Genomic DNA, 24,489 nt, shown 5'->3' with positions numbered 1-24,489 from the left:
AATCAGGATATAAGGAGAGGAGGGTTTGTTACAGTGAAGTAGATGGCTTGTGACAGCAGAATTATCTCCAATGGGAACACAATAATCTCTGAAGCCAAGGAAATGCAACACTGTGTCTTGTATGACACTTTAACAGGACATTCTCCTTTTAGATAAGACTGATGATATTACGGTGTGAATCACTGAGGTTAGAAGCATTGCTGAGGTCAGAAGACATCTCTGGAAATGATCTAGTCCAAACCCCTACCCAAATCAGGGTCTATTACAGCAAGTTTCTCAGGGCTGTATTCATTTGGGTTTTGAATATATCCAAGGATGAAGACTTCACAACCTCTCTGGGCCTCTTGCCACCTTCACTACATTTCCTGCTCATTGGGATGGACCATTCTTATCTTGGAGGAAATGGACCAGTTCTCCTGGACCCCTCTTCTCACCAAGGCTGTGGGATTCTTACAAGCAGGTCCATGACCAGGTCAAAGGTTAATCTCCTGAATTCTGGGGTTGCAATCATGCTTTCTGTTGTGGGGTTTTGTTTTTTTTTCCTTCCTCTCAGAATCCTGAACTCCACCATCTCATAGTTGCTACAGCCAAGGCTGTCCCAGCATATCCCTGCTCAATAACTTCTTGTTTGGAAATATCAGCTCCAGCACAACTAGCACAGTGTGACAGAGACTTGCACTGTTTAAGGTGCCTTTCAGAAGCAAAATTTTTCCATGTAGTTTTTGACTTATGAAAGTCATTGCCATTTTTTACTTTAAATGCACAAAGACCTGCTCTTCAGATGGAGTAGACAGGCAGCGCAACACTCCACCATTCACACAGCTAAATCTGCTCTGGCATTTACAGAACTTTAATATATATTAAAAAAAGCATAGTAAAAGTCCATTATTCTTATGCCATCAGTGTAGAGTTCAGAATACCAAAACCTCTACATATGCCTCAGCAAGGAAGAAGGTGATGTGCAGATTTTTGTTAAATATCAAAACCACAGTAAGTCACCTTTCATTTCGTGTTTCCTAATCAGAAAATACATGTACAGATAACTGAGCCACGAGTGAATGGATTTTATTCCATATACGTCTGGTAGGAAACTTTCTTGAAGACAACAAGTATTCCTCTCTGAAGGAAAGAGCTTCAATTGTTTTCAAGTTATAAATATAGAAAGCTTTTTTCACACATTTAAAGAGAGATTTCCTAGAGGGCTGCTTTGTTGTGTCTGTACATTAGAAAATTGACACAGACATGTACAGTCACCTTTGAAGTTCTATTTTTCTTATCACTCAATAATGAGAAATTTGGAACTGATGAATTGAGATATGAGCAGTAAATTTGAAAGTTATTCCTTAACTCTATCTTTTGATTTCTTAAAATGTGTCCTTTCCATGTATAAATGTAATTCCCAAGTACATCTATAGAAACTATAATTTGCTACAAATGGAAATTTTTTTTAAACAAGAATCTACCACTCAGTACTCTTACTATAGCATACAAAGACATGAAATCTTCAGAACTAACTTGTTCTAAAGATCTTACTCAGGCTTTAATCAAATCCAGCGTGAATAGTGAGGCAGTAGTGTCAGTTAATTCATCATATTGAGAGGAAATCATATTTTAAAGCACAGAGTGGCAAAGACAGGGATAAGCTTTTATAATAATTCTGCATTTCTAGTGTAACAGTGCTTAACCTTGACAATAGAGTTCAGCTGATTGTAAGCTTTAAATATTTAAGTCCGAAGATGCTATGCTCTGCTCTGTGTTCTGTCCTGCAGTTCTGAGCCTCAGGTTTTATTGCTTTCTAAAATCTTTAGAATAATTAGATCATCGAGGTGACACATCACAGGGCAAGGAGTTCATATTTTCACTATCCTTGCCCATTTGGTGTTTACAAGACACGTTTCTTCTGTGCGTCAAAGCAGATACCTTAGACAACTCTGGGCAGTGAGAAGGAAGTTGGGGCGTGGGGAGAAGCACACACACACACTGGCAGCTGCTCTCCACAGAGTAATCAGCAGCCTTCTTCCCTGCGCAGAATGCTAATAGCATCATTTGTTTTCTGCTGAATATCTTAGGCAGAAGCTGCAGGAAATGGGGATTTGTTGCAGGTACAAATCTCAAAGGAATCATATTATGATCTAAACCAGAGTTTTATTAGTTATCAGAAAAGAGAAAGTGGCTTCATAGGTCAAGGGGCAAAAAATAGCCCTTAATTTGTACCCCTTTCTGGTCATTAAGAATTCTGCCACATCCACTGGTGACTAAAGCAGCAACCTGATTGCCCCTCTTCCTGGTGACAACACTTCCAGCTGCTCTGAGTTTCCTTCTCTGCATACAAATTCACATATGCAAAATACTTAAGATTCCCAGAGGACAATTTCAGGATTGCAAAAGATAAATGAACGATTGGGAGCATCTTACTGGTACCGTTCAAGTAGTGCTCCTTCTCTTCAGCCTGAGAGAATGAAGTACAAGCATTCAATGGAAGTCACACGCATGTTTTGGGGGGTTTGTACAAGGAGTTTTTGTTTGTTTCTGCTAGGATGGAAACAAATTTGACTTGTTTGTTATATGACTCCTATTGCTTCATCACTACTGGCATATAGAATCTGTGTAACATATATATTCTCTTTTGAGATCTGCAGCACCGGAGCTATCTAGAGTGGACAGGAATGGCAAATCGGGTGCATAACCATACTTCCAATGCTGTTTCCACCATGGCTTTGGGACTTTTTTGTTTATTCTAGGCATGTTTTAGGCAATCCAGGAACTTAGTCTGGAAACTTTGTTTTAGTACAATGGCTTTTAAAAGAGGCCTTGGCTAATCCTAATGCCCATCCTCAACATCCCTAATTCTGAGTGAAAAGGCAACTTCTCAGTTCCAATTTTTATACTATCATCTCAATTGCATTATAGCAAAAAGGAAGGAACCCTCATTCTACAGTATCCTTTAAGTTCCTCATTCCCCTCTTGGCAGGACATACCTGATGAGGAATATATCGTGGTTACTGTGTTCACATCAGCTTCCATTATAGATGCACAGCTGGATTCAGTCAAGAAGCCTTTGACAGTCACAGGAGCAACGCTGGGATGGCGTAAGGCAGCTTTTAGGGGAGCAATGTGGTTGTACTGAACAGACGACAGGCAGCCAGTGAAACCGTAAGCATTTGCCTTTGAGACTTCAGGGTCCAGTGACAAGCTATCTGCAGTACAACAGAAAAACACTCTGGGAATTATCTGGTTTGGGAAGGCGTTAAAAAAATGAATCCTTTTTTGCCTTACCTACTCCTTTTACTTCTCCTTCATCCATTCTCTACCGTTCAGGTTCTCTTTCAGCAGCCTGCAAGTTCTCCCTGGCCTGACCCATGATGTTCCTATCCCCCATCCCCACTTACATTGAATCAAGTTGGCTTGGACATAAAAGCCTGCATTGTGCTTCTTTCCTCATTCATTTCCTCTATTGTCTAGACAATATCTAACACATCATAGGTGCTAACCACGGCAATCACAGTAATAATAATAAGCAGCAAAAATAGCAACACTGAATATCACAGGGTCTTGGGGATGATGCTCTTTAACTGTTTTTGCATCTATTCACAACATCAGTTTCATAGATATGGACCATATCTTCAAGGCATTCTACCTCCTCCATTCTTTTAATAAAGGACCCTGCTCTCTATTGTCTATTTTACAATGCTTCATGTGGCCTAATATTGAATGGCTGGCTAATATAAGCTTTCACCTTTCTTCAAGAGTTTATTTTTCAACTTAGTTTTCTGATGCACCTGCTCATGTTACTACATTTTTATAATCAGAGTTCCTAGGAATCCTCCTAGTTAGGAGGCAGGCTCTCACTCTGCTAGCCCCCTTCCACTAATAAAATAAAAAGCAAAACTATACTTCTTTTTATCTAAATCAAAACCAATAACTCCATGGCCTTTTCCAGCCTGAAGATGTGATAGTGCAATTAATTTATCTGTTTGCCTGTGTTAATTTCAATTTCACAAAGAGAAAGCCAATTCAAAAGTAAGTGGTTTTTATTTAGTTCCAAATGTCTCAGTATGAAAGATTGTTTGGGAAAGTCAGTGAAGGACACTGAAGCCGTCTTCTCTTTCCTCCAAGCTCTTGTTTATTTACTTTCCAGAATTGAAATTCATACTGCTTAGAGGTCTGTAACATGATGCACTTTATATCTTTTGAACAAACAAGAAAAAAACCCACGATTGCACACATATGTAGTATCAAAACTTATTCAAAGTCTTAAAAATTGCCTGCTAATGAAAAAAAACTTCTAGCTTTGAAAGTTTTGGAAATACTTCCAGTGACATTGGAAAATAAGTTTCCCAGCTTTTCAAGTTTATTTTCAAACGTTGAAAGAGTAAGATGGTCAACTTTAAAATAAAGTCCAATTTTTCCACTATCATTCAAATACAATGATTTTATAAGATCTCAGCCAAAAGGATTTAGGAAAAATGTAGACCTTCTCTTATAACTGACATTGCTACATGAATTACATAAACTTCTTGTATATATAAGAAAATACAGAGAACTCTTGAAACTAGCCCAAATCAAACATTATTTAGGTGCTCTGTGACCGTTATGTCATGCAGTCAGAGGGAATTAGCTGGGAAAGACTTCTAATTATGTTTGAATGTCTTCATGGAGGTATTATGTGGAAGAGTTTAGCTGCTGCTCAGCAGAGCAAGGTACGGTGTGAGCGTGCTCTCCTAGGGGTCTTACAAGAGAGATGCTCAGTCTGCAGAGCTGTCATGGGGACAGCCTCTGGGCAGTGAGTAACTGCAAGAAAGAGAAATGAGAAGGGAAACAGTGAGGCTTTGCCACTGGAAAAAACGTAGCCTTACAGAGGTTCACATTTGCTCTTCTCAAAGTGTGCAGGAATTGGCTGCATTCAGGTTTTTAATGAGATTTTGGCAGGGGTGTTATAAAACAGACAAAGAATTGTTTCCAAGTTTCTGCAAGAAACCTTATATAAAACTAAAAGGCTGATTTACAATATTTGCCACCTTTGTTGAATTTATAAAATCCTTTGTAAACATTCCTACTCTCTGCCTTTCCTGTTTTCTTAGCTCTGACACAAAAGGTGGATTTGTTGGTATCTTTTAGACATCAGGCAATCTAAATTGCTCTGTTCTGCCCCAATGTGCAAAAGGTAAAGCCTAAGAAATAATGAATTCTTTTTCATGGTACAGTAGTTTGAAAAGTCTAAGATTCAGTACTTTTGAAGGATTTTTTAAAAAGTCAAATTAAGGGACAATTCCAGGAGTCTTTTGTCGAGGTAAGCTTTGCATGAATGAGAACTAGGAGATTTGTTGTTGAAAGGCTTTGAAATTTGAAAAAAATGAAATCAAAGAACAAACCAAAAACAACCCCAGAGCCCTCTGGTAAAAATCCCACATACACAGATACAGTTTGCTTTATTATATGGCTTTAGGTGCATGCCTTATGTCTTTCACAAAGTGGAGCTTTCACTGTTCTCAACAAGAGACCTGCACAACTTGGATGTGAATGACTTGTGCTGTCCTCTGAATTATTGAGTGGGTAATGTAAATCTGTGATTATGACATGGTTACCTCTGTGAAAGGCTTATTAAAGGCCAATCTGTCACTTGAAGTCCTTAAATCACAGTAAAATGTTTTTCCAAAAGATATTTTCACTACATGACACGGTGCTCAGTAAGAGAAGCGACACAGTGAAGTTCCAAGGTCTGTGTTGAAGCAAGGTCATATGAAAAGTCAGTGGCCTTCCTCTGACCTGGTTGTCCTGTGAGTCTTTCCATGCATTTGACTGGCCTAGAAAATCACACTGAATTGCTGCTGATGGCTTGGTTTGTTCTTCTGACATTTTAGCATTGTGTTTCTGTTCTAAGTGCTGGAGTCTAAGTTACTTTGGATGATTTCTACAAGGGCATGAGAAGGCAATTTTTTTCATCTTTTGAGCAATGTAACTGTTCATTCTCCACAGCTTAAGTTTACCCATATTTTTAGGAAGTAATTTTTAAGCTTCGCCTATTGAGTTTAGTATAAGTTGGTCTGGCTTCTTGCTGGGTCCTTTAGCTGCTCCCTGGAAGCTCTCTGCAATGTCACAGCTCAGTAAGTTTTGCATCAGTTTTGCTTTCCTGTTTTCCATGTATTTGCAATGGCTTTCCATGATAATGAGGATTAAGTCTAACATGTAGTTGTATTTTTTAAACTTTACTGATTGTATCAACATAATTTATCTGCTGATACATTCCTATTCACCAAAACAGACATCCAGTTCCACTGCTGTTTGTGTGTCTCTGCCACATACAACACATTTGTTTTAAGATCTAAAATAAATAAAGCAATTTTAAGTCTTAATATCTCAGTAATGGGGAATTAATTTTCATCATAAACAGAATTCTGCTGGAATTGTCTAGGACCAAGCATTAAGCTGCTCAGCAATGTATCAGCAAATTGACATAGTTAAACAATAACTAAAATGACAGGTAACTGGAATCAAAGAGAAATGAAAAGTGTTATTTGCATGCAGGGAGAGTGGCTCAAAAGGCCTTCTTTCTAAAGGTATCACTGTGGAAAATGGGACCTTTTTGTTCTTTCTTTATAAACATTAATTTCACATCACTCAGAAATTTACATCTGAGCAGAAAGTTTACTTGTGTGCTCACTTACATCTAGGATGGCCTATCATGGATTTCCTTAATCAAAATTTATTTCTAACATCAATGAGAGCAGACATAGCCTGCTTGAAATGTCTCTGCCCTAATGAATTAATTAATCTAGGTGAATCACTGGTAGAAGCTCAAAGGATAATTTACTCTGTATTCTGAAGCACTGGTTTTCCTTTTTTTGAGTCTGAGAAATAGAAAGATTATTTTTGTGGGAGTTAAAGTATATTCGTCACCTCATTTTGCCAAGGTGCTGAACAGCACTGGCAAGATTACTTCATGGACATTGTCACTAGATTTGAGCCCATGACATTAGAAGTAAAAGACTCTCGTGTCTCAGAAGAGTTGACTAGCAGGTACTGTGTAGTTACTTTGAAAAATATGCTGCTATTTCCTTCAAAAACTTCACTAAACACTGCTGATACTAATCATTAATTTTGAAAGGGCAGAAAGCGTATCTTGGATTAGACTGGAACCCACAAAAAGCTGTCTTTGGGATAATCTCATTTCCTGGTGTGAACCTGCCACAAAGGCAGTGGAGTGAACAACAGAGGGTTTTTTTCCATGTTAGAACCTTGAACTCAACCAGTCTCGCTCTTGCTTAAGAAAAGGATGAGTTTGAACAGGAGACAGGCTCCAGGCATTCAATGCACCTCCAAGACATTTCTGAAAAAGCAAGGGACAGCAAGAGCAAAGTAAAGGTACTTTTTCTCACAAGTTTTCCCAGGAACAGGCAGAACATGCCAAGATTTGCTTGCCAGCAATTGAACATTTTGTTCCAAGTGGAACATTTGAGAATTTTTGTTTCATTAGGCTCAGTGGAGATAATTTCAGACAGGAATTTAGTATGTTTTCTGGGAGACAGTTTGTCATCGAAAATGAAGTACTGCTTGGAGCTGCAATGTGAAATTTGTTACATGTCACAGTTTTTGACATTTGAATCCTAATCTGTCACAACACAGCCAGCCCTACGCGATTTTGCATGGGCTCAAAATATAATCCCTAAAAAGAAGAAAATATGCAAGAAGATGGAGAGATGATGTGCAGAATACATGCTTTTGTCAGGAGCAGACGACTAAAAATCAACTCAAATAGCAAGAATTCAGACTAAAAATAAAATTTCTGGATAGAAGTAGATGACCTTGGACACTTATTTAGGCAGTATTATCATCAAGAAAACAGGGATTTAAGCATGGTGTTATGAACATATGGTAAATGATATTGCTGGGGAAAAAGTCTGAATAGATTTGTTCTCTTTTTGATAGAGACATGATGGCATTATTGTATTAGACCTTTCATTGCTCGAAGTGCCTGGGGTAGCCAAACTTTGCTTATTTTAACTGCTGCCATCTTGGTCCCCAATGCCTCTCCTCTCTTATCCTAAGTAGCCATCTTCATTTTCCTTAATGCTTTACTAGGCTACTAGAAGGAAAAACTATGATTTTTAAAGGTGCCCTATAACGCACCTAGGAGATGGTTTTCCAGGGTATGGTCCTTCTAAGAAATAGGTATCTAGGGCAAGAAGAGACTGCAGTAAAGAAAAGAGCTTTAGAGTGACCAGAAGCATCCAGCCAATATCTCTTGCAGCCATTGCTGTATTGTCTAAAATGCTAGAGCACAATATTCTGTGACTGTGACTTTAAATTTCTCAAGCAAATTATGATCTTGTGAGTTTAAAAAAGTGAATGACTTTCCACCAAAAAAATGGACTTAAATCTTTTCCATAGAAACTGTCTAAAAGGAAGTGCTTCTTTAGGGAAGCTTTTGTATCTCAGAGTTAATGCCAACTTACCCCTTCTGATTTAATTATCCTGTTATCATGTCCCCTAATATAATATCACTCTTGGATGAATTGCTCTGCAATCTCTTCAGTATATAGATTCCATTTTCTTTTTGTGAACTTTTAATAAGAAAAGCTATTGTAGAAATCATAAGAATTGTACTGCACCTACATAATCATTTAATAAAATTACTTTCCAAATAAACTTTCTTCTACGTACACTTTATATCAAAGCTGAATTAGTCAGTGGAAAGACTCCTACAACTTGAGTGCGTTTTAGCTCTGGCTTTTAGAGATAAAAGATATCATGATCATGTGCTAGACTACACAGTTCTTTACATTGCCAGTGTGGGAAGGTCTGCTAATTCATCACTTTGAAGACACAAGTAACTAGGTCAACATTAACGGGTGCTAAAGAAATCTTTGCAACCTTTTTCTTCAGAACACTCTTGAATCCCTTTCAGTGCTACCCTTTTACTCTGGTATCACTACACAGCTAGTATATTAAATTGCTCAGAAGCAAATATACAGACAATGAGATTCACTTCTCTGCATCAGTCATTATTTTTCCAGGGACTATAATGGTGAAAGATTTAGACATGTTGGGGCACAGTAAGAAGTTTCCAAAGATTCATTAAGGCCAACCCCAAAACAAATAAATTATATTTTCCATTAGATAGCTGTTTTTTCTAGACAAGACCTAAACACATGTAAATGTGTCTCTGAGATCACAGAATTACAGAATAATTTAAGTTGAAAGACACCTCTGAAGGTCACACAGTTCAATCCCTTGTTCAAAACGGAGCTAGCTTCACAGTTAGGTCAGATTGCCAATAGTGCTTATGTGGTTAAATACAGCAGTATGATCTCTGCAAGGAGTACTTAAAGTAAATGAACTGGGACTCTGGTTAAGATTTCACTGAGGCTTTGCCATAAACTGTATGACCCACGTGGGGCCTGAATCCAGTACTCACTGAAGTCCATGGAAAAACTCCCACTGATACCGATGAGCTTTGGTTAGATCCTTTTGCGTCATGTCTCTACATTTGTGAAGTAAAAAAGACCACAAATTACAGGACAATAATATTGTTCTATTGCTGTTGGATACTGTAAGGATGAATTAAAGAAATGTCTATTGGCTACTTGAATGCTGCTTCTGTTTAGTCCCTTGTCTTCAAAGCCACACTTACATTTAGATTGATTTGTAAGGCAGTTATATGGCCCCATTACTGTGGATCTGAACAGCTCACAGCCTTTAATGTTCTTATCCTCCTAGCAGCCCTCTGATGTAGGGATGTTCTATTACCCATGCTTTACTGATAGATAATAGAGATAGTAAAGCTCAGACTGGTTTCAGTGGGAATAAAATGCCTGCTTACCTTTGTATCTGCACATAAACAGCTTGCCCAAGGTCATTCAAGCAGTCTGTGGCAGAGTGAGTGTCCTATGTTTTGAATTCCAGGATGAACCTCCTTTGCCTTAAATGGAGTGTTTTTTCCTGGAATTCAGAACTGGGTGTAGGGCAGCCATTGGAAGATATAGCAGATTTGAAAAGCAGAAAACAATATCGGGGTTTAAGTAGCTTTTGACTAAAGAAAGTGTAATGGGGCTGGGGGAGCGGGTAGGTAGGAGACCACTGTTATTTAAAAACCGGTCATGGTATAAAAGTGCACTTTTCAAAAGTTCCAGCTGTTCTAAAATTGTTATTATATGAAAATCTGGTGAGGAAGAGGTTTCAAGCTTCTATGATGTCCTGCTGGAAGCTCTCTTTGATATTTCTCAGCCAGTGGAAAATGAATGGTGGAGTCAAGAAAGAAGGTGATATAATCATCTGATTAAGCAGCCAGGATCAGGCTGTTACAGCAGGCAAATAAGCAGTGGTGTGACAGGAAAGAAGGAGAGAGAGAAATTTTCAGAAGAGTATAGCATGGATATGTAGGACATAATATGTTGGCCAAGAAGGCCAACAGCAGCCTGGCCTGTATCAGGAATAGTGTGGCCAGCAGGAGTAGGGAAGTGATTGTGCCCCTAGACTCAGCACCGGTGAGGCCGCAGCTTGAATACTGTGTTCAGTTTTGGGCCCCTCACTACAAGAAGGATGCTGAGTTGCTGGAGGATGTCCAGAGAAGGGCAGCGAGGCTGGTGAGGGGTCTGGAGCACAAGTCTGATGAGGAGCGGCTGAGGGAACTGGTGCTGTTCAGTCTGGAGCAGAGGAGGCTGAGGGGAGACCTTATTGCTCGCTACAACTACCTGAAAGGGGGTTGTGTTGAGGTGGGTGTTGGTCTCTTCTCCCAAGTAACTAGTGATAGGACAAGAGGAAATGGCCTCAAGTTGCGCCAGGGGAGGTTTAGATTGGATATTAGGAAAAATTTCTTCACTGAGAGAGTGGCCAGGCATTGGAACAGGCTGCCCAGGGAGGTGGTGGAGTCACCGTCTCTGGAAGTATTCAAAAAACATGTGGATGTGGTGCTTCGGGACATGGTTTAGGGAGCATGGTGGCATTGGATTAACGGTTGGACTTGATGATCTTGAAAGTCCTTTCCAACCTTAGTGATTCTGTGATTCTGTCACCATTCAGAGGGACATTGACAAGCTGGAGAAATGGGAAAACAGCAACCTCATGAAGTACAACAGAGGAAATGCAAAGATCTGCACTTGGATTAGGAATAACCCCATCCACCAACACTGCTTGGGGCTGACCAGTTGGAAAGCAGCTTTGCAGAGAAGGACATGGGGGTTCTGGTGTACAAGCTGACCATAAGCCAGAAATGTGCCCTTGCAGCAAAGGCAGCCAACAACATCCTGGTATCCAGAGTTGCGTTGGGAAGTGCATTGCTAGCAGACAGAAGGCGATTATTCCCCCATACTCTGCATGAGTGTAGCACTAATGGACTGCTAGGCCCAGTTCTGGGCTCCCCAGTGGAAGACGACATGGACTTACTGGAGTGAGTCCAGTGAAGGGCTGCAAAAAAATGATTAAGGGACTGGAGCATCTTTTATATGAAGAGAGGCTTGATAGAGCTGGGACCGTTCAGCCTGGAGAGGAGAAGACTTGTGGGATTTGTGATTCTGTGAGGGCACAAGGACTCTACTCAAGACAGCTACAGCTGTGGAATAAAACCTGGAAAATCAAATCCTGACATAGAAGAAAAAAAATGTGGAAATTCACTTAACATATGAAGAAGAAACCAGAATTAGGATTAGGCTGGAATTAAAGTGATTTACTGGGATGCATTATATGATTCCTGGTATAGCAATAAGATCTCCCACCATCTGGATGGCCAAGTTTATGACTTTACTATCATTACAGAATACCAACTATTATTATTACTGTTACTAAACAAAATCCTAATAAACTTGGGGGCAAGGGAGAAATAACAGAAGGATATATCCATTAAAAACTGTCTGGAGACAAATCTGTGGTGTTCGGTGGAACTGAATGCCAGATCTCTGGAGATACACCTGGGCTTTTTGGCTTTGCAACAACCTTGTACTTGTGAAGTTAATCATATTTTTGTGACTAAATCTAGTTTCTCTCCATGATGCTGAGCTGCACCTTGCCAGCTTGCTGGCTACATGTTTGAAGGTCTTTCTGTTATGTTCCATCTTGCTAGCTGGTTTATTGATTTGATATCTATAGCTGGAGCTTTAGGTAGAGGTCATGATACGCGATGTTCTTTTAGATTTTCAGCACTACAGCTGACCATTGAGAAAATGAGAATTTTAGCTTAGCTCTGACTTGGGCTAAAATGTGTCAGGTCCCCAAACCTGTCCATAAAGGCTTGGAAGATTGCTGCATTCTGAACAAACATTAAATATAATAAAAGGGAAAATTAGTTCCTGCCCTTAATCTACTTAGTAAAACATGAGGCAGAATGCACTAATGTCATTATATACAATTATATTGCACAAATAGGCACTGGAGGATGTCTGTAGTTTCTGTGTAGCTACCAGTCCCTCAGGCCTTGAGTGCTATTAATAAAACATATAAAACTGTAATAGTGAAACAGATGTCAGACTTGATATGGAGGTCCCATTCTAACAAAGGACTAAATTGTCTATAACCAAGGAAGCATTTAGAATCTTACTGGGAATGACTAAGACTCTTATATAAAGTAATATAATATACTTGACAACAAAATAGAGGAGTTCTACTTTCCAAATTTAAGGCATAGTTTTCCTGGTCTTATAATAGCTTTGTAGTGTGGAGGGGTGAAGATCAAGAAGGTCCACACACAGAGCATGCAGAATTGTGGGCTCAGTGCTCTGCATAATATAAACATTCCTTGCAGAATTCAAATGAAAAAGGACTTGCACTGAAAAAAGGCTAGAGAAGATGAAGGCTTACTGTGCTGTTCTTATTGTTAGGAAACAGAGGTGGCTTGAGAGGAGCAAGCTGCAGTCAGCAAAATTATATCATTAGGCTAAGATGCCAACCTGTGCAGCTACACAGGCAGTATGAATAACTTTACTGGAGGGAGCAATGGGAGAAGTTAATATTGCTATCAATGCAAACAAGTAAAGCTGCCAAATTTTTGTATTGATGAGATATACAAATAGGTGTACTGGAATGCTCAGGCCAACTCTTACAACTAAACCAGCCAAACAAAACCCCAATTCTATTAAAAAACCCAACACACAGCACAGGTTAACTCCAGCACTATAAGAATATTTTTAGTAGAACCTACCTGTGACCTTGCCCAAGCTGAGTGATTTGATGGCCTTAAAATCAATCTCAGAAAAGTTGTGTTTGAGTTTGAGTACTTGATCAACCTGGAAGAGGTCAATAAAATTATTTCATTACAACAGCATGTAGACACCCCTGGATCTCTCTGTGCTGCAGACTTCTGGGAATGCTCTCAGCTGCAACTCAGTTAATTCTGCCCCCAAGTGTTACTCCGTTTCTAAAAATAGCAAAGTGAATGTGCTTTGATTTTAACATGAGAAGCTGAAATGTACATCGGAATAGTCATATAAAGGGCTTTGAAAAAACCTCCCCTGCAGAAAAGCTTAAAATGTTTGACACTGAAATTCCCCTGCTTCTCAAAATCCATGTCTAGTCACTTCAGAATACATTCAAAGGAGACCTCTCTAGAAATGTATTGTGAAGAATTAGTTCTGCATAGAAGAAAACCACAGTGCAGCAGACAACAGAAGACTGGTACTTGAGGAAAACCCTGGCTTTCAGCATAAGCCTCCTCCTTAGATAATCAGGCCTACCTACCCTAGTTGTGTGCTAACGGTGTTACCATTTTACCACCCAGACATGGAAACTGGAAAGAAAAAACTGTGGTGCTCCCTGTGTTTCTGTCTCCTTCTCATTCTAATCCTTAACACACGGCTTCTCTGTAGACTCTGCCACCCTTCCCTGGTAAATGGCTGCCGCCCAGATCTAGCCAATTTGTTTTGGAATATGAACTGCTATAATTAGCCTCAGAAAGAAAGCAGAAGGAGCAGTAAGATGGTCCTCTTCTCCCTGCCTTGGAAAAACAGGTGATGCAGGGAAACAAGGCAGAGGAGGGTTCTTGTCTCTCATGAGGTTGTCACATTCAGCATAGCTTGCTTCTAGAAAAGGGACAGGGCATCATCATGCACATGGTGGCTGCACCCTGTGTTCCCTCAACTTTTCCTTTTCTGTGAGAGGTTAAGGCCGCTGGGGTCACATTGTCCCTTGGGGCACATACCCTAAATGAAATTACATGCCCAGGTGCTCATTCCTCAGCTGTTTTTCCCACTTTGGCAGTTTTTTAAGGATCCATACTGTGTGCTTCCTCTGGGACTACAGGTCATACAGACATCCCTAAGCCTCAGAACCATTCCAATGGTCCAGATGAACTTCTGGCCAAAGGTGTTTCCTAATTCATAGATTGTCAGAGACAAGGGAAGGATCACTCAGTGGAAAACACCATGGTTGGGCACTTCTGAAGCAGGGTCTGGATGGAGCTTTGGTCTAACCTACACGGCTGTTCTGCTGCTGGACCAGCTTTAGTTGCACCAGATCAATCTGAAACTTTTGCCTCCTGCTGGTGATCATGCATTGAAATCAGTGGGTCTGTTTGTGGCATGAGGTATTATTTAACACTCAACATAAGTCATGGCATACCTGAATGATGAGCTCTCTGCCTTCTCTGTTAATCTTCACATGGTGCAGCTCTCGGTTGGCAAAATTTCCAGAGTCAATAGTGAAAATGAGGAGCCCATCCTTACTCAGCTTGTATCGGACCTGTAAACTTCCTTAAAAGCAGAGCAAAATTCTACATATAAAACCTGTGTCAATAATGAGATACTGTTCAATACCTTTACACAATATATAACTCATTTTCTTTTTATTACAGCGGAATAACAAGGTTAAAAAGTCAAGAAAGAGACTGAAGAGAAATGAGAGAGTTCAAACTGTAATAAAAAGTGTGAAAAAAAGCAATGTACTGGAAGAGTTTTCCTTCCTATGAGCTAACAAACTCTGCTATGGAGAAACATAACTTAATTGAGTAACAAAGTGTACCAAAGGAGAGTGTATCTGTCTGAAGGTCAGACACTTAGCACTGCCACAAACGCTGATCTACTGCTAAGGATCGCTTCCACCAGAGGGCATGCAGGTCTTGCACTCTTCTATTAAACTGATACTGGTGGATTTTACTGTTCCTTTCGATCAAGATGTAACAGACATTGCAGAAGACAGTGACAACTGTGAGAATTATAACGTAATTTCAAACATTTAAAGGCCCAGACTCGTTATAATTTATATGCAATACAAGAAAAGCTATACTGTAAATGATTACACAGAAAAAGATATTTTTACTTTGGTGTTCTAACATATTCAAAGAAATACATATAATTCATATAAAAATGAATGCCAAACATCTCTTTCAGTCTTTGTATCAAAAAAAGCACTGTGACTTCTTATAAATAGCAGTACCATAACAAATCAAAATTCACAAGAAAAGAAGGAATCCAATACGAATTTTATTCCTTCCACAAATTACTACAGGGAAAAAATATATATACACACACAGATATATATAATATAAAAGGAAAAGAACCTATTCTGATAAAATCCTTTCAAGCTTACTTTTCTGGGAATTAAGTAGCAGGGAGAAAAAAAATTCTCTACACTTTTGGATCTCTTTTTATGCATCAGCAACCAAAATACATGGAACAACAGTGGTACTGCTGAGTTAAAAAGCTTTTCTGGGGCTACTTTGTTTCCGTGTCCAAGGAGAAAACGAACACTGAACACACCACAACCCTGAGCAAAGGGTCCCTCACTCCCTACTCTGAAATCATCATAAAAAAACCTCCTAACTCCTTCCATTTCAGCACTTCTGTTATCACAAGTTCAAACTATTCCAAGTATCACTAGATTTTGCAGAAGGCTACGGGCAAACGTTACCTATGCTGGATGATAGGGATCGATTGACTTTGTAACTGAAGGATGTGTTCATGCTGTTTTAGCTCTAGGACCAGTTTCAGCGTTTGCAGAGGCAATGCTTGCGTGCACATCATGATGCAGCGCCGCGTCAGAGAAGCCCACGGGACGCCTGCATGTGCTGCTGCATATGTGTGGTGCACTGCAACACTACTCACAGACACCACTTACTCCAGAAGCAGTCTGGCTGTTCAAGGACGTGAATGAGCAGCCCTGCTTGCCCCCTATGTTCATCCATATTAATGCTGCAAGACTGCTTGCAGGTCTAGAGTTAGTGAGAGAGAACATGGGGCAGTTCTTCACTACAAAGTGTGGACGTACTTGCTCCCTTTAGCCTTCCAAGTCCTCCTGAGGTCAGCTCTGTTGTCCTACAAGCTACTGTCAAACCACTTTATAAAGAGTTTAAAACAATGTATAAATTTCCTGCCAAGGGGGAATTTTGCCACCTCTACACAACTCACAGTGAAATTGGTAGTCCCTCCATATTGGATGCGAAGTCCAGTTAAGATCATCCCTCCTCCTTTTTCCTCAGTAGGATATTTGGCTGCTCAGGCTCTAAGAGCTGCACTTTTTATAACATTCAGTATATCCCAGATGAGCACTGCTGCTCTCTGAGCTTTGGAGGATAGAAACAAAGCTTCCAAAAACGAGAGGGAAAATGAGAATGAATTACTAGGATGAAGGCTTTTTAGCTGATTGAGAGGGCTGCTGGATCAGGTGAGCTTTTAAAGTGAAAATAAAAAAAAAAAAAGTAGATAAAAGGCATTTACTTTCTCACACACAGTCATGAATGTTAGAGGGGAATTTGTGAAGAGATCAAGATCAGTAACAACTATTAAATTATTCAGTCTGATATTATAGGTCCTGATTCAGCTGCCCCAAATCATGCTGCAAAGTCCCCATCCCCTCACTGCATAGCCAGGACAAGGAGCTACTGCCTGTCACCATTAATGCCACACTTAAAGGTCCCGAGTTAAATCACAATCCCATTTTCTGGTACTGAATGAAAGATGCATCAACAGGGAATGAGAGTGTAAACATTTTACAATCACTTTACTCTAGAAAGACATGAGAAAAAAATCCCAAGTGCAAGGAAGTTAAGGGACTTTCTTCAGACTTGCTCATTGGGGCAGTGGGAGAGTCAATAAAAATGGAAATGTTGCCTGACCCTGCACACCATAGCTGAGATGACCACACAGAATAAGCTGAAACTAAGATGTTATAATGTAACATAAGTGCTAGATTGGTCCAAACTAAAAATCATGTCCCAGCAGAAGTACTTTGTATGCTGCCTCTTACCTAGAGCCTTTGAAAGGGGTGTAACGTAAAAAATGGAACAGGGCCTAGATTTGGTCTGTGACCTTGTACTAGTTGCTTAATTTGTAAATGCGAAAAAACATCTCTGCTCTTTTCAAATGCTATGAACAAACTAGTATATAAAGTATAAATGGTACTGCTATACCCAGGTGACCAGCACGTTTGTGTTCAAAGAGTGCCAGCAAGACATGCAATCTATCTAGGCTCTCAGCTGCTGCAAACAGGGATTTACCCATTGACTTTATCAGATAAGTGCTGATTTCAAACCAGAAACCATCTGTTCCATTTGTTGGGAGACAATGGAGGAGGTTCTTGACATCATTAAGAACAGATCTTACTTTCTATAGTGAGATTACAATTTTACCTTGGATCATTTAAAGAGATCAGTGAATAGCATCTTATTTTATCAAATTGCTTTGAATTCCAATGGCAACTTTTTTTTTGATGGCTGCTCTTCAAAACCATTGAATTCATGTTGGCATTTTGCCTGGGGTCAAATCTGCATTAATATAAACAAGCAGTACATGTGCTCATCTCTCCAGAGGTCTCTCTCAATTTACACCAGGGTAGCTGAGAGCTGATTTTGGCTTGCATTCAGTACCAAAACTTCTTCTGTTTTCAGAGTACAGAATAATTTGTCTGGCAGATTATATTGCCATTTTGCTACTTGACAGGCAAAATAAATGGATTATTAATTAGGGTTATTATTAAGAATTTTTTTTTGTCCTCTGAATTTTATCTGGTCCACATCAGCCCAGCGACACTAACTGCAAATAAAAATCTGTGCATAAACCAGCTCCTTTTCTCCCTATTCTCTATTTTCTCTCTATTTTGCATCATTTTGGCCTCACAATAGGGATTCACACTAATCATAAGCGGTGTAATTTTTGGCAGTCTTGTTGCAGCATGCTTGTCATCCTCTTTTCAGCTCTCCGTGTCTGAGCATGCACACCTAGAGTGCCATGATGCTCAAGCAATGAGCTGCCCATTGTATTTTTCTTCCTTCTGTAATGTATGTAGAATTGCTGGAGGCAATTTCTATTAAGCCCATAGAAGAGGGAGGGAAGGAAAGAGAGAAGTATCATGTTTTTGGCCTTCGGCTGGAAAATTTTACTGGGCATATTACCCCAGCAGTGTTAGGTAAGAGGAGATTCACACATGATTATTATAGTCACCCCTTTCAGGTTCAAATTCTGTAGACTGTAGATCAGCATGGAGATCTGCTGTGCTAGCTCCAGAACAGCCCAAGAGGGGAGCAGGCGTAGTTTAGCCACGGTGTTACAGAGCACAGCGTGGCCTCTTTTTGCCACTTCTGGAGGAAATGAGTCCATGTGGGCTGCCACACTACTCTGATGAGACCACTACCAGTATCAAAGCTGGCTTCCTATACATCACTATGGTCTTCAATCTGTAATCTGCAGTAGTGTAATCTATGACTGTAGGGCTGAATGACCTCTCTGCTAATATCAAACAGCTACAAAGCCATTTTAGCAGGATTCCTGGGGGTCCCCTTGTGCAGAGGGAAGTTCAGGGAAATAGAGACCAAAGGGCAGTATTTATGCCATTCCATACTGGTATCTAGGTTGGGAATGACTTTTCTGAAACAAAACACTCCCAGGACACTCTTTCAGTGGTGATGGAAGCCAGGGTTACTACTTGCTAGCAGTACCCTAATGATCAGTGTCAGTGTAACCAACCTCCAGGCAGCTACAGGAATAGCCTGGTGCCTTCAAACTGCTTCTATCTTTTTGCCGAGGACAAGAAAGATTTAGTAGCAGCTTTTAAGTCTAGTGGTAGTAAGGACATTAAACTGGCTAGAGGTTTCAAAGTGTTCAGCCTGAAGAAGAAAAAAATATTCCCAAACTGCATAGTGTGTGAAGAAATATCTTAGCCATGATGTTACATATTCTATGTCCAAAACCTTTTCTCATTGAACATGCCAACAGGAGAGTTGTCTTTCTTTTGCCTGTGTCTACAGCAGTGCCTGAGTGGAATGTCAGAAACATCTGGCAGCTTTGTGGCCTATGCCCACTAACTTTACATCCATTCGTGACTGCCAAAGCTTGTGTTGCAAATCAAATAGTATTTTTTAAATCACCAGCTGGAACAAGGAACATGGGAAGATGTTACAGAGAATGTTCTAGCTCAGGAAAAGGCTTCCTGACTTGAAAGATCTCGCTCGGTGCTAGGTATTTGGCAAAAAGGTTAAAGTAGCTCTGCAGAAAACAAAAAAATGGATATGAGGAATTTAGTCTATAGATTCATCATTCATAAGGAAGATTCTTGCCACACATGTCATTGGGACCACAGGTCTTGTGTCACTTAGTCTTGAAGCACCAAACAGCAAGCCAGGGAAAGACATGCCCTTGGAGTCTAAGACTTCTCTGCAGGACCTTCATTTACAGAAACTGGTTTTAAATGAGCCCAGATTGAACTCAACATCTCTGCCAACTTCAGCAGCACTTTTTAATGACTTAAACTGGCTGAAGCAGCTGGCAAGACATCTTGCACCACTCGGAGAAGCTGAGGCTAGTTCAGGGAGCACATGTGGATGGCACACATAAAACGTGCAACTTTATCACCATCACATAACATCAGGAAAAATAATTTAAATCAGGGCAGCTGACAACTCTGATTTGGGAGAAATGTGTATGTATAAAATAATGAAACACTGCATTAGGAAAGAGGCCTTGGACTACTGCCTCAGAGGCACCCAGAAACAAAGGAGTTTAGGACCAACATAACCTCTTACAGCTCTCTCAAACTGGCAGTCACCCTCATCAGACTGTAAGATGTTAACTACACCATGGCATCCACCCTCAGCACTCACCTAGCTATAGTTAAAAGAGAAAATAATTAAGGAAGACACCAATGAAACAAAGGGTGGAATATATTAGTGAGGCTATTGATGTTGCTATTATGAAAAAAAAAGTATTTAGCCCAGAAATCAATTTGAAGCTCATAAGGTGGAAATGTTTGTTCTTTCCTGATTGCAGAACAGCGCATGACAGTTTTCAGTCATCTCTGCCACAGAATATCTCTCTGGCAACTTGCATAGCTTCAATGTGACAGTGCCCCTCTTCATAGCCTAGATACTTAAAAATGAACCAACATTTTCTCGGTTAGGAGCAGCTGGCTTAGAAACCTGCTCCTTAATTAGCAGCTTCTCCCCAGGGATATTTACTCAGTAAATTTACTCTTCAGTGGAAGCGCCGCCGGTGATTCCGAAGAACAGGGCCTATCTCTTCAGTGTCCAATGGCATTTAACTAAGAAATTACCTGCATGTTTTTAGGAGGTGATTCTTGCTATTTGTTTTGCATGGAGAAAAGAAAGAGGTGAAACTGTTGAACATACTCAGCTATTTCATTTGCTTAGATGACACTGTTTCATAGGGTTTAAAAAAAATCCACCCTCTTAATTTTTCCTAATCTCTCGTGGTAGTAAAAAAAAACAGGTGCTTCTTTGAACACCGCCCACTCAATGCTTGAGACATTCAGGACATAAGGATCGTATTCAGGCCATCCTATGTTAAGAAAAAACACTTTCATGTTGCATTTCTTCAACTTAGAAAAAGACACACCCCCAAAAACCCCTAATGGAGCCTATCTGGAGGCTAAGACCTCAGTTCACTTTGCAATCCTGCTAGGCAGCTGGAGCCAGATTGAGAATGTCACTTAAACATCAACAAATGTAGCTGGTTCCCTTACGTGACTGACAAATGTGTTTAACCTTTGTAGACATGTCATTCCCACCAGCCGCCAGTTGGCTTAACACAGGCTGACCAGCAATTAAAAAGGAACTGGCAGATGCTTCTTGCTCCAAAGATATAAAATATTGCAAGTCTAAAAGATGACCCAGAGAACCACAGTCATAGAGCGCATCATGCACATACCGAGTGGCTTAAACACAGAGCTTATTCCAGTGATTTTAAGGGGAACACTCATCTAAACAAAACAGCCCATGTCCATGTTGATATGGCTGGGCCTAAAATGGGAAGAAGGATAATCTATGGATATGGGATAATACTAAACACTGTCTCTTCAGTTTAGCTCATCAGTAAGCGTACACAGTGGTGTATTTATGTATCCTGGAGGCGATGGACAGAGCACTGCCACAGTTTGGGATCTACCAGCTTGATGACTGCTCACAAACTGTCTTCCTTCTTTGTGTCAGGGTTTATCCATTGGTGAAATAGATGAATGTTAACATCCTTTGGAAAATGACATGATATGTCTGGATAAGCAGCAATTTAAAAAAATACGATTAGTTATTATCATTATCTCTTCATCCCCAGATATTGATTTTTAGTGAAAGAACTGGTTGCTCTTTCTTCTTCAAAGTGATGCTACGTAAATGGGGAAAAACTTTTTAGCAGAGCCTGTTGCGACAGGACAAGGAGTAATGGTCTTAAACTAGAAGAGGGTAGATTTAGACTAGACATAAGGAAAAAAAAATTTACAATGAGCGTGGTGAAGCACTGTCACAGGTTGCCCAGAGAGGTGGTAGATGGTGGTAGATCCCTGGAAACATTCCAGGTCAGGTTGGACGGGGGTCTGAGCAAGCTGATCTATTTGAAGATGTCCCTTCTCATTGCAGGGAGGTTGGACTGCATGACCTTAGAAGACACCTTCCAACCCAAACTATTCTATGATTCTAAGATTAATTATCTTTTTTTTCCCTGAAGGTGACTGAATGTAAAGATGAAGGAAAGAGCTGAGGGCATCAGATGCACTTAAATCTCCCTGAAATTACCTGGTTTCTGATGGTGAGATTTATTCTGGTAAATTTTAACCTATACCTTTTCTACACATTCTATGGAATTTTAAAAGTCACTTTAAGACCCTCCATTAACAAAAGCTATTGGATCTGATGCTCAGATCTTCCTTCCTGTCTTTAAGCACACACTGGATGCCATTAGTCTCTCATGGTCAGACACTCCATAGGCCCTATGGTTTAACCCACCTTTGTATCTAGAAGAATCTTGCCAAGCTGTCGTCTCACACTGTACTTTTCATTTAAGACTAGCACAGCAGACAGGCTGACAGGAAGAACTTTTATTCTTTACCCAGTGATTGAAATAAAAAGCATCACCCTTTGAATTTTATTCCAAAAGTTCAACCTGCCTTTGCAAATTATGCATCATCACTACGTGCAAACAGCTTGCAGGCAAAAAAGACTGAGATCCTCTGTTGTGATACCCCAAGGAATTCATACCAACTTGCCCTCACCGAGATCTTAGCTTATAATTTCCATTCTTTTCCTAATATCTTTCAACCATTCCTGTTTCAGTTTTGGCAGTACAGATACCTGTTCGAGCAAGGACTTGTTGCATGCTGTCCTGACAAATAACCATAATGTTCAACAATGAGAACATGGAAAAAGATGGTCTGAACACAAAAAAAGAAACAATCAATTTGAGCACTACATGATGTCTGTGGAGCAGGAGAGCAAGCAATAATATTTCAAATAAAACCAGAGAAAAATAATCATATGCCTCTCTTGTCAAACCTCCTTTTCATTCTTAACTCATAATAAAGACAGCAGAGAACTTTGTGGATTAATGGGCTTTCTGAGGATAATGATCCTTGTTTGTGTTGAGCTCTATAGATGCTGCCTGGCTGGTCATGAATCTCTGGGAAATGTTCTGCTCCTCTGACCAGTAAGTCCATCTAAGCACTGCCTATTTCATAGGTTATGCCAGCCTCTGTGACTGGAGAAGTTGGATTCTTTAATCAGCGACTTTCTCCTGATTATAGCGAACTCTCAAGGGAAATAACTTGAGTTTCATAACAAGCCACAACCATTGGCACACAAAGAACTGACTTGTGTTCTTAAGTCACCTAATGGAGAAAATTAGAGGAAGGATGAAACATTTACTTAGTAACAATCCTAGTACAATAACCATATAACGGTAGCATTGCGATGACTTTTCTGTAGCAAAATACATGCTTATACACATATACTTTCACTAGTTTACCTTCAGATGTGTATGTCTGCAACCTTTCACAGAATCATAAAATGGTTGAGGTTGGAAGGGACCTCTGAAGGTCATGTTGTCCAATCCCCTCACTCAAGCAGGGACACTTAGAGCCAGCTGCCCAGGGCCATGTCCAGACAGCTTTTGAATATCTCCAAGGATGGAGACTCCACAATTCTCTAGGCAAGATGTGTCAGTGCTCTGATGTCCAGATTAAACCTCATGTGTTTCAGTTTGTGCCCATTGCCTCTTGAATGGCCTTGCAATGACATCTGCCAGCTCTCTCAGCACTCATGGGTGCATCCTATGAGGTTCCATGGATTTATGTATGCCCAGTTTGCTTAAGAATTCCCTGATCTGATCCTCTTCCACCAAGTGTACATCTTCCTTTTTCAGACTTTTCTGAAAGTCTGAATCAGACTTTTTCCTGGCTCTCGACCTGGGATTCCAGAAGGCCAGTCTCACTCGTGAAAACTAAGGCATAAACACCCAATTTCATCAGGCAAGAAGGACGAAGTCACCTTCTCATTATCCAGTCAGCATAACTGATACGTTACGGGAAAAATTAACATGCTAATAGGGATACTACAAGCCAGATAGAGAAGGAGGTTTGCTTGGACCCAGGCTAAATTTTCCAAGTATTGTTAGCTTGGGCTCTATGTTCTGTGGAAACAGCTGCACTGCTCCAAGGCAGCAGTTGAGCCAGTCATTCTGCTGGACTACTGCTCTCACGAACAGAGCTCTCTCTGTCGACAACACAGATAATTCACGTATAAGAATAACTGAAAAAAACTGCTATCAATCCTCAGGGCTAAAAGTTTTGGTAAAATGCGTTCTGAAAAGACCCTCATTTCAGAACTACTGAAGAGCATATATATATCTGCAGTATCCATTTAAACACAGGAGCCTGTGACACTTTGTCCTTCCTCCTCACCCGTTTCAGGACAGCTCCACAGAAGTACAACAATAAAAATGACTTTTCAACTGCAAAATGTGAACTAGGAACTTAGGTCTCCTAGGAAATAAACACCTCCTCCGAGCAAGTGGGAATGTATGTTTTCTTCCTAGCTGTGGTCTGGGGTTTTATGCCAGATACCAGTGAGTTCAAAGTCAGTCTGCATATATGCAGAGCACATATCAATTATTAACTGCATGCTCAGCCTTTCCTTCTCAATGGTACCCAATTACAGTTCCCTTATTTTTCCCTTGTGTGTCCCCAGAACAACTCTTGACCCTTCAGTACAGCAAAATGATCTTCATGAGTACAAACATGTCCATGAATTCAGCTAATGAGACAGATCTTTCAGTTTTCTCCTCTTGGAAAGCA

At 40.1% G+C, this 24,489-nt stretch overlaps 1 protein-coding gene across 1 annotated transcript in view; it reads right to left on the bottom strand.

Annotated features, from left to right (window-relative positions):
• CNTNAP5 (contactin associated protein family member 5) overlaps positions 1 to 24,489 on the bottom strand; it is a gene marked incomplete at its 5' end in the record, with an annotated part of 301,416 nt that overhangs the window by 4,019 nt on the left and 272,908 nt on the right. Inside the window, 3 exons of the mRNA XM_082001654.1 lie at positions 2,979 to 3,197; positions 13,130 to 13,214; positions 14,545 to 14,671. Coding sequence (XP_081857780.1) covers positions 2,979 to 3,197; positions 13,130 to 13,214; positions 14,545 to 14,671 — 431 coding nt within the window. The remainder of the gene's footprint in view (positions 1 to 2,978; positions 3,198 to 13,129; positions 13,215 to 14,544; positions 14,672 to 24,489) is intronic.

Source organism: Phaethon aethereus (assembly GCF_964289735.1).
Source record: "Phaethon aethereus genome assembly, chromosome: 6".
Classification (NCBI taxonomy): Eukaryota; Metazoa; Chordata; class Aves; order Phaethontiformes; family Phaethontidae; genus Phaethon; species Phaethon aethereus.
This window is presented reverse-complemented; position numbering and strand designations above follow the sequence as displayed.